General features: G+C 44.4%; 1 protein-coding gene across 1 annotated transcript in view; it reads left to right on the plus strand.

Moving 5' to 3' along the window:
* The window catches only part of tmeff2a (transmembrane protein with EGF-like and two follistatin-like domains 2a), a 96,165-nt gene extending 85,678 nt beyond the window's left edge, over positions 1-10,487 (plus strand). The window contains exons 6-10 of the mRNA XM_053439196.1: positions 2,074-2,222; positions 4,410-4,469; positions 5,161-5,287; positions 9,107-9,265; positions 10,304-10,487. Coding sequence (XP_053295171.1) covers positions 2,074-2,222; positions 4,410-4,469; positions 5,161-5,287; positions 9,107-9,265; positions 10,304-10,400 — 592 coding nt within the window. The 3' untranslated portion in view covers positions 10,401-10,487. The remainder of the gene's footprint in view (positions 1-2,073; positions 2,223-4,409; positions 4,470-5,160; positions 5,288-9,106; positions 9,266-10,303) is intronic.
* The last annotated feature ends 1,143 nt before the right edge of the window (positions 10,488-11,630 follow it).

An 11,630-nucleotide genomic window follows, 5' to 3' on the forward strand; every position in this document is an offset into this window, starting at 1 on the left:
TCAATCAACGTCAGAGTCAGCAGTAGCAAACCACCGCGGCTGATTGCCACTGTGTCCGCCCGAGTGTGTCCGTGGGTGTGTGTGTGTAGGCACACGTTTTTTGCGTTGGCGGGTGCCCGTGTGGCTGTGTATGCAAATGCAGCTGTAAGACAGCAGCCGAATGCGAGTGCTTTGCTGAGAGCTGGGCACCAGGGGGAAATGAAAGGACCAGGAGAATAATGACAGATTTATAATTACAGAATGTGGCGTTCAGTGGTTCTCAGCAGCGACTGTCAGGGGACGACAAGCTGGGTGTAATTTCTGCTGATCAGGCCTGCCTCACACCGAAGGGTCACACTACATGTATGTCAGGATGTATACACTCTCACACACACACACACACACAAACGTATATGTGCACAGAGGCAAGTGTAGCTCCTCTCTCTCTCTCGCTCCCTCTCTTGTCATTCGTGCAGATGTTTTTGCAGAATACAGAAGGACCCATAGAGACTAATAAACACAAGCACAAAATGTCTCGCACTGGAAATGTTGGTGCGACAGCAAATTGCCTGGTTAATTTGCGAGGGCTGAAAACACGTGGAGTAAGCTCCCGATGAGCTGAGAGCCGAAACGCATCACAGGCAGAAACATCAGCTCGGTGGAGGGAAGTCACTAATTCAATTTACAGGGAAGACAAAGTGTGAGTCATTTTAAAAGGGTTACAGATGTAAGCACTTATTTACCCAGGACAACACAGCATAGAAACAACACACTTTTAATTAAACTTTTTTATTTTGTTATGTAGAGAAGCTTGTACTTAATAAACATCCGTTTAAAAATCTAATCTGTGCTCAGCGGCGACAGTCACACACAGGACATGACCAGTTGTCCTCATCTCCATCCAGATCAGTTTAAATAATTCTCTCCCGAGGTTTTGTTGAGGGACATTGAGACATGGTGTCTTCTCTGTGTGGAATATGTTTGCGTAAGCTTATGATTTATTATTATATGCTGTTGTTTCCTGCACAAGATGTACTACTAATAACTATTATTAGTATTATTATTATAACAATAATGATGATAACTGTAAGTATAATAATGGTGGTAATCACAATATTAATTAAGACATGGTCAAGTTCTTTACAGAAAATGATTCTAAAAGTCAGAAAATATACAATAACACGATAAGAAAAACCCTCCCAAAAATGTGGAGGTAAAAGGTATAAACTTCCAAATAAAAACCAGTAAGAACCAGTAAAAACTTTACAGGTTTTGAGGGTCAATAGCAAAGTTTCCTGTGAGAACTGTAAGAAGAAGACCTGAGGAGCACAGGCAGCTTTGCAGAGAGCATCTAAATCTGTGGCTTGAGCATGTGTGAGCCAGTGTTGCACTTTGTGAGTTCAAGCTTTTAGGATCAGAGAGACAAGCCGTAATCTGGGAGATGTTATCACTATCGGATTATCACAGATTAATCTAAACCTGGTGTCGTCCGCGTTACCGTGGAATTCAACATTATAGAAAATGAATGATCTCACTTTGAGAGAGAGAGTTAATGCAGAGATGTGAACGCCCGCTTTTGCAACTGCTCATTTTCTCAATTGATGTTTCAAAGCCTGGAAACACACTATTAAACTATATAGCACAAGTAGCATGGCACCAAGAATTGACCCTTGCGGCACACCACATGAGAAGGGGGGGGGGGGGAAGCAGGGCAGAAGGAGAATTCTCCCCTCACAGCAGAATAAATTGCTTCCCTGCCTTATGTAAGTTATGTAAGGGGGACATCTTTTGTCAATCAAGCCCTCTGTCAAACTGAAAGTGCCAGAAACCCGGTTTGAGCAGCATTACTATGCATGGTCCAGCCTCCCAGCTGAGTGCAAGCTGCACAGTTTCTTCTCTGTCGCATTTTTAATCCCTGAGTGAATTTGGGTCTGTGTCTCTGGCAATCAAACACGTCTCTCCGGGATAAAGAGGCTCTCATTTCCATTCATATTTCAGATCTAATTTATTTCACATCTTGACGTCGCTAATGAATAAAATACAAGGAAAGTTTTTCTGTTCTAATGTGATTTCTTACTTTCTTTTTTATTTTAGGTGCGTGTGCAACATCGACTGTTCCCACATCAGCTTCAACCCGGTGTGCGCCTCAGACGGCCGCTCCTATGACAACCCCTGCCAGGTGAAGGAGGCGTCCTGTCAGAAACAGGAGCGCATCGAGGTCAAGTACCTGGGCCACTGCCAAGGTCAGACACCCAAACACACACACACACAGACACACACACACAGACACACACACACACACACTGGGTGACGAAACGACACAGCACTGCCCTGGCTGCACGCTCAGCGGACGCCGGCAGCCTGTCTGCCCGGGCAGGTGTTCACTTCCAGTTGAAGTGAGGCCGTGAGGGTGAACGAGGCCCTCATGGCCTCGGGGCGATCGAGGCCAATGAGGCGGCTTGCAGAGCTAAATGCAGACGGCATGATTCTGCATTTCCCTGCAGCTGCACTTCCAGCCACATTTCATAATTAGAGATAGTTTCACTCAATCATATTTCGGAATAGTGCGCAGAGATAATCCCCAAATAGCCTTGACTCCTACGTATATTGATAATTTTACTGAACGGTAATCCCCCCCCCTCTTTCTCATGTAATATCATTTATTTGAATGCAGTGTCTGTAATGGTTCCAGGGATAAGGTTATTTATTAATGTGTGTGGTTAAATCCCCTAACATGAATCACTCTGCTAATCCATGTGGGAGACAGACACAGGCACATGAGAATTCTTCCTAAAAAAATGTTTTATATTATTTTTCTATCTACATCTCTACAAATTCTGGTTCCTCTCGCGTTAAGATCTCAAGCTGTCATCTGGGGGAACGAGGGGTGGAGACTTTACCTTCGCTCGCAATTTAGAGAGAGTTCAAATATCAATAGTTAGAGGGTTTGATTCTGTACGAGTACGTAGGCCGTCCTCACAGGACAAACAGGACGATTGATCGAGATGTGAGAACCGAGATGAAAGCTTTGAGAAGTAATGGGGAGAAAAGCAATCAGAGCTAACCAGCTCCCAGATCACACATAGAAGTCTGTATTCCCCCATGTTGCACCTTTCGGGGTCGGACCACCCTGATCGATTCCACACATTCTGGGAAAGTGGGAGAGAGAGAGAAGCAAATGTCATGAAACTCTTCGATGAAACGGACGGATTTAGAAAGCTGGTGTTAGCCACGCTTCAAAGTGACACCTTGACATTTAGATCGCTGCTTTATGATATTTCCTCCATGTGTCACTTGGGAAGCAGCTTTTACATTTCATTCTTTTTCTGAGTAGAGCTCAGGTTACTACTGTACTTCTTACCAGTGTGAGGGAAACTGATTTGATTGAGATTTATTCCAGTAATGTAGTGGTGCCTGGAGAAGTGGGGATACGCTCTTTATTTATGCCACAGATTATTTATTTTTTTAAGTAGTAGCAAAACATAAACGTCTCATGTTATAAATAATGACATGAAAGACTGCTCTAACATATTAGATCACCCAAAAATGGGCCAATAGTATTTGCACATTGTCACTTAATTCCCTTAATTCACTTAATTTTTGGTGCAGATGCAGATTTTCTATTAATACTGTCCCTCATCTTGCTAGACGTCTGTGGGTCAATAGTTTATTTTATAAACTTGGATAAGCTGATTTGCAACAGATAGTGTGGGCCAGTGTGTGCCAACATTATAAAATTAGCAATATTTGGGTCAGTTTTCAAATGTCACAATTATTACAATGTCAAAAACTCAAAACTAGATGTTGAACTAAAGCAGGTGCTGCATTATTAAGACTTTAGAAAAATTAAAACTCATTAAGTTCATTTGTTTGCGAGTCAAGCTTCTGACCTCATAGAAAGGCCTCTGGTGTTTTACAAGCCGATAAAAGAGGAAGAGAAGTAGGAAAAAGAAGAATCGCACCCTCAGGCACATTTCATGCCACAATTCTTGCTCCATAAATCCAGGAAATACTTTGGCACCGTCACTTTGAGGCGATAAATTCACTGACCACTGGAAGAAAAAAAAATCAATTGCAATAAAATGATTATGATTGGAAGGAGGTTTTGTCTAGCCGTTGTGAAAGGGGGAATTCAATGCAGCCTCAATAAGGTGAGCAGGAATGCATTCTTCCCTCTGAGCCGTTTCTCCCCGGCGCTGCTCCTTTCTCCTCTTTGTTCAGAATAACACATTAGAGGGACAGTCTCTGACTTCGGAGGAGAATAGTTCACATTCATTTGCATTATCTGGACGGACGCACACACCTCAGGGACCCTTTGTTGCCACCATGATTTACATCTGGCATCAGTTTGAACCCGTTAGTCCTGGTGGAGGGGGGGGAGGAGTCGTACTGACCTGGGATCAGTTTGACTGTGTCTCTGTCCTTTTCAGGTGACATCATAACGGGCAACAAAGGCGGGGATGGACACTTTGCACGGACTGACCTCACAGGTGAGTGGACGTTGAGGCTACAGACCCCATCGCCACCCTTGGGGTCTTCTCAAGGACATTTCAAAATAAAAGCTCTGCATATCAACTGGATATTAAACATGGCTGCAACAAAGCAAACGTTGGGTCTTTACTTTCAAGGCAATTTGCCAAACAGTAATTCTATCACTGTTGATGCGTTGACGGAGATCATCACCCGTCCTGCGTTAGTCAGTCTGTGTCTGTGTCTCAGTCCGATATGGTCAAATAAAAAAATCTAATTACAAAAATGATCTGGCTGCGAGTTTGATCCGCAGATTGACCCAGTTACTGATGACTGCCGTAGTTTATCCGAGGACATAGAAGAAGAAGACATGTTTAATTTCAATTTGTATTAATATTGACAACCTCGACACTGCACTGAGAATTCACGTCCCGTGTTTGACGCTGATAAGAGGAGTAGTTCTTGAGATATGCGTTCCACATCCAGACAGATGTTTGTGGAATAAAGAGCCAGATGTGATGTTTTCCTGTTTTTAAACCAGAACAGGATCAGTAACCGTAAACAAGCACTGCCTAAACATAACCATAAAGAAGTTTAATAATGCATCTCCATGTATGTATGCACAGGCGGCCAAGAGCATATGTGCATTCAGTATTAATGGATGTTGTGTTTGTGTGTGTGTGTGTGTTTGTGTGTCTGTTTATGAAACAGAGAAAAATGAGGATGCGAGGAATGGGCTGGCCCGCGGCCTGTACATCCCCTGTCCGGATCACTACAAAAACTACTGCGTCCATGGAGAGTGTCAGTTTCCCAGCATCCTGGCACAGCCCTCCTGCAGGTACACACACACACACACACACACACACACTTACATGCACACCCTGTATTCCTGTATGTGTGAGGATTAGTGATTGGTAAGGATAAGCATTTTGGGGCATTTGTGAAGCAGAGCAGGAGGCAGGTGACAGGAAATGAGGAGAGAGACGGGTGGAAATGACAGGCAGCTCAGCTTCCTGAGCCAGAATCCAACTGGAGACGTCCCAGTCTAGATGCACATTATGCTCCTTAACCACTGAGCCGCCGGATCTCACCATTGCTGACCTTATTCAACATTTAACGTCAGACAAGGGCCTGAAATTACGTCCAAACGGTGAAGAAATCAAAACCTATTTCCTAAATATGATATAATTTGAGCAAACTACACTGACTGCTGATTAGTAATTCAAACTAATGTTTTTTAAATAGCTAGCAATCAATCGGGCTACATTTATAGTGTCTATTATGGACTACAGTGCATGGATGCTAATTTAATAATCAATGAAACTATATTTATCTCTAGTACAGAGTTTTTGCAGTGCAACTCTTACTGATGTATAAACTGACCCTCATTAAGCAACATGGACTCAGAAAGCCTTATTTATTTTTTGCACAACATGTACTTGATAATAAGTATTAATCGATTTAAAGCAATTGCCACGTAAGTATTAGATCCTGTTTATTTTTTTAATCAGGCTATTAATAGTGTAAGTGTTTGAGATCCCCCCCGCTGTTCTCACAGGACACCGCTGCACTGCTTCCAATTAATCCCGCATCGGGTATTTTTTTTATTATTATTTCAGAGCCAACACTTTGCAGAGGTGTCAAAAGTTTCTCTCTTGAAAAGTGTTAAAAGTGAAATCTTCACCTCTGAAGGTCACGTCTAGCGGCTGTATCTGTGCAAGGCAAACAGTCTCATGTGACACTTATATAGTTCAAACACCCGTTAACTTAAACCACTCTTACTTCAAGTCAAATAAAAAACAAAGAAACATGTCCAGGAGGAAACGTGTTACACATACTGGATGAGGAATGCTTCATTTAAATAACTCCAGGGAGGGAGAATGTTTTTTTTTGCTCTGTTGCCATCATTGTCGACATTATCAGGGATATTGATTCTTTACTTTCTTCCATGTTGCTTCTTCTTGTCCCTTCTTATTCTTCTTCTTCTTCTTCTTCTTCTGGTCTTAAAACGTCTTTTACATCCTGGGAACGTGGCACTTGAGGATTAAAACATTACAAAAATGCCTAATTCCCCTGAAATGCAGTAAAACGAAAGTAACAAGCCGGTTTTCCAAGAGTAGAAAGTACAGATATTCATATCACGATATGGGGACTAGAGGTAAAGAGTAGATTTGACAGGTAACTGATGTTACAGGGATCTGATCCCACCTCTGCGCCTCGTTAGCTTTATCCTCTGTCAGTGACATGTGGCCGTAAACACACTACTGACATCTTCACTGACGCAAACTGTGACATCAGCGAAGTCCTGGAAAGTATTAAAAATGAATATGTGTCACTGATCATCTGTGTTGCATTTGATCTCGATGTGTTCCTGTCCTTACTAAGAGCCAAACCTTCACCACTAGTATTAATGTTGCTCTCAATTATATTTCTATATCTTCAATGAAGGAAAATATGACAAGTTCTTTTAAACCAGAGGGATTTAAGTAGAAACACACAAAGAAGCAGTGCACATACGCACACACACACAAACACACACACACACACACACACACACACACACACACACACACACACGTTGTCATTGGTCCCCTGTAGGGACTAAACATTCATTTCCTGGAGGCTCAGTCTAACCCTAAACTGAACCACTGAACCAAAAATCTGTTTTTTTGCCAATTGGGGACACAACTTTTATCCCCAGTTACACAAACTATTTTTAAACGTGTCCTCAAAGGTCGTTTGTGACAGAAACACATTCACCTCACGACCACATTTGCTGGACATCAGTCACAAACAGGTGCAGACGACAGTGTCTGCACAGGCAGTGGAGAGACTCACTCACATCAGCACACACAACGCAGTTGGACACACACAGCACAGATGTGCATTTACATACAGGCACAAGAAGGACACACACACAGGACACACGCAGGACGCACACAATGAGTGACCATGTGTGCTCCTCAGGTCTGCCATCTTTTACAGCCTGATAGTGTGTGTTGCTAGGGGTCCTGGTGTCTCTCTCTCTCCCTCTGTCCTTCTCCTCTTCCTCTAACCTCGCTCGTCCCTTCTGTATTCTTGCATACATAACACTGCTCAGCAGAGAGGGGGAGTGAAAGGCCTTTGCTGCCCCCTAGCGGCCGTGGAAAGCGGACGTTGCATCCAGACACAGTTGTGCCTGTGGAAGTGATGCATGTGTGTGTACACGTGTGCATGTGTGTGTGTGCATGTGTGTGTGTGCATGTGGTTGGAAATCGGAGCACAAACCCCCCCAAAAGAACAAGGTTGAGCTGTTAATCTCGCTCACTGTCAGGTCGAAGGGAAAGAGAATGTGAAGGAGACTGTGTGTGTGTGTGTGTGTGTCTGTGTGTGTGTCTTTGTGTGTGTGTGAGTTGTGGGTCCAAATAGGGATGTGCAGGTGTTGGTGGGTAACAACCTCCCCAGAGACGGGACAAGCAGGAAGACAGGAGAGGGAGGGAGAGAGATAGAGATTAAAGGGGGGACCATTTTAGCTTGTCTCTGAGGACAAAGATCATCTCCATTAGTCTCTCTCACTCTGTGTGTGTGTGTGTGTGTGTGTGTCTGTGTGTGTCTGTTTGTGTGTGTGTGTGTGCGTGTGTGTCTCATACCACACTAAGAAGGATTAAATATGATATGATTAACAGCTAATGTTATATGTCGTATAGGGACCAGTGAAATAGCTTCTTCTTCTTTTTAGTTGTCTCTTTTGTTCTGTTGTGTGACTTTGAACATTTTGAATGTTAGAGGACTGGGAACAGGAAACTGTCAACCACTCGACCCCTGACCAACATCATTGTCATCTTTCCTACAAGTGTTCTGAGTGTATAAGGTTAGAAGTATTAAAAAATAAGTATTTATAGGTTTGCAGAATTGTTATCCAGCCTTTGTGTTTCCACTGTGGTTTGTAAAACAGGGAGAGTTTACGACACTAAAGACAAAATATTCTATGATCCCCAACAGGACTCCTGACAGTAAACTCATATTCCCTCACTGCAGCTCAGGACAACACGAGGCCACTTTGTGATGATAAAAAGTGTTCTCTTTTATCAGAAATAAATCATATTGTACACAGAATATTAAAGGTTTTGGATGATATTAGAAATATTTCAGGCATGAAGTATTGTTTAATGAGTCTCGACAGTACAAACAGCCTTTTGCTGTATGTCACAAATTCAATAAACGAATATAATAGTTATTTGGGTTAGGGTGACACACTTTAAAATTTTAAGCTGCGGCGGTGAAACGAACGTTCTGCATCTCGAGATGCTCACTCTCTCTCTTTCTCTCTCTCTCTCTCTCTTTCTCTCTCTCTCTCTCTCTCTCTCTCTCTCTCTCTCTCTCTCTCTCTCTCTCTCTCTCTCTCTCCCTGCCTCTCCCTGTGCGAGCCCCATCAGTCATGTTCATCTCAATAGTCGCAGCAAAGAAAAAGCACAATCACCACGCTGCCACACAAACACATTGTTCCACCTCAATGTCTTTATCAAGCAGGTACTGACGTTTCAATTAGATGCACAGAAACAATTAACCTGTCTCCCGGTGCAAAGGAATGACTCGTTTCCTCTCTGTCTCTTTCTTCTCTCTCGCCCCTGGATGTGTGTGTGTGTCTGTCTGTGTGTGTGTGTGTGTGATATCTCAGCTGTCATTCGGGTTTTCGGGGCCCCCAGTGTGACATCAAAGAGTACAACGTGTTCTATGTGGTGCCCGGCTCCGGCAAACTGCACTACGTCCTTATCGCCTCCATCATTGGAGCTCTCCAGGTGGTCATCATTTGTGTGGTGGTGCTCTGCATTACCAGGTGAGTCACGCACACACACACACACACACACAGACACACAGACACACAAACACACAGTATTTTCCATGTTGTCGGTGTGTATTCGGGATTCTCATGGGGGCCATGGGGCTCCTGGAGGAAACAGCTGAAAGGTCACCTTGCTCACTATAGAGGGAAAGTACAGGACTTTCCCTCTGGACACACACACACACACACACAGACACACACTCACTCACCTGAACACATGCAGCGGGTGCGTATGAGCACACATACACGGAGATATCAAAGTAGGCAAGGGTACACACCCTGTGTTTGAACAGGCGTTTTGTATTGACAATAAAACCGACACACACACACACACGCTTGTATACCCTGCAGCCCTGTGTGCCTGCGGCTGACCTAAGCAATTTATGACATTCAATAAAAGATCTTTAAAAGAGTTGGCTGTGAAAAAAAGGAAGAAAGACCTGCTCCTCTGAGCAAAGGAGGAGAGGAAGAGGAGGGACAGAATGAGAGAGAGAGCAGTTGGGAAGGTGCAGGAGGAGGAGAGCCGATAAAGACGGAAAGAGGAGATTATATCTGCATTAATGTGTCCTGCTGCTCTGTGATATTTCTTTTAAAGCTAAAAGACGTAATATAAATAATGAAATATTACTTCTCAATTATTACCACTGCGACTAAAGAATAAATAGATGTATAGCTGTCCCAGTTGAGCTTTGTCTCATTAGTTTTATTAGATTATTATAAGGCCTTCACTTAAAGGACAAGTAGGCAGGAGCAGGAAAGGTCACCTCTGTGCTCAGCCTCCCGTGCACGACATTTCTCACGTTTGAAAAGGTTATTATTGCCACATTATTGTATATTTCCACCATCACAACAGTGCATCAGTTTGTTCCCACTCATAACAACAGGTGAGGTGAGACACCTCCTGAAACTGAGAAGCAAAATGGGGTCAATCCCCTTTAAGAGAAACCTGCTTTTCCGTTCTAATTTCACTGTTAATCAGGTATAATTCCTGTTGCATCGCTAATGACTCCTCCCTCACTTTCCCCTCCACAGGAAGTGCCCACGGACCAACAGGATCAACCGGCAGAAGCAGAACAATGTCCACTTCAGCTCAGAGAACACCATGCGCGCCTCCACTCGACTGATCTGAGCTCCAGGCAAACAGCGGACAGTGTCCCCCCCCCCCCCTCCGCAGCACGGAGGGCTACGGCGTTCGATGTTACTCCCCCTGTAGGCCAACCCCCTGATAAATTAGGATCTGCTTCCCCTCACTCCTCGCCCTCTCTCCCAGTATGAACTGAAAGAATGCTCACACAGAGGACGTGGGACACGGCAGAGACAGAGCCGCGACAGCAGACAGTGGCGACACCCCCCCACCCGCCCGCCCGCCCCCCCGGGGGTGATGCTCTCCTCAGTCGCCGGCTACCCAATCGAGTGTCCTCGCACCTTCTCACTTCCACCTGCTTCCAGGGTTTCAGCTGAAAAACTGAACCATGAGGTGTTTGGGGACCGTTGAGGATACTGAATGTGTGTGTGTGTGTGTGTGCGTGTATATGAGAGAATGTGTGTGTGTGTGGGAATGTGTATTAGATGTGTGAGCTTTGGTAGAGGCGGGCTAGCCAGTGTCTGTTGTTTGTAGATGAGGGGGGTTAAAGCAAATCAGGGTAGTGCTAAGCAGGGTAAGGGGCTTCTAAGTGAGGTGAGTGTTGTCCGGACTGGGAGGGGGGCGGGTCGGGGTGGGATGACGTGTGTGTGTGTGTGTATGGGGTGGGGTGGGGGGTGTTTCGGGTCTACACGTGATGCCTTGCACCTTGTGTTATAGGAGACCTTTGACAGAGGGCACAATGTTATTATAGAGCTCTCTGTTCGGTCACGACGACGACGTCAGCTACTGTATCTTGGGTTCTATTTCCAATAGTTATTACTACGTTGTCTTGATGGGGTCATTTTTCTGTAAATGTAAATAAATAATTTATATCACGAAATGTAACACACCCTGTCTGCCTCTGTTCATTGTTATCAGTTGTTCCCTCAAGATGCTTTGAATTGAATTGTACACAAAAAGGAATGAGCCTGCTCCGAGCTTTGGAGAATCTCCTGTATTCTCCTTAGGATGTGAGAATACAGATTTCTCCTTCTGCCAGCCCCGTGGTAATAACTCTGCAGAATGCCCGAAGGAGCTGATAGGAGAGAGAACAGCAGGAGATCCTCTGCAGAGAGTCTGGGGTTGATGAAGATGAACATCTCTGGATGAAAGAGCGGTGCCACACACCTGGAAAACACAGATGAAGAGAGTTTGTGGGGATGAGAGCCGGCAGCCATATTAATGTGTTACATCCCTGCCTCTGACTGCTGCTCCTGAAAATGACTAGATCTCTCC

This window comes from Pleuronectes platessa, chromosome 14 (assembly GCF_947347685.1).
Source record: "Pleuronectes platessa chromosome 14, fPlePla1.1, whole genome shotgun sequence".
In the NCBI taxonomy this organism is placed as follows: Eukaryota; Metazoa; Chordata; class Actinopteri; order Pleuronectiformes; family Pleuronectidae; genus Pleuronectes; species Pleuronectes platessa.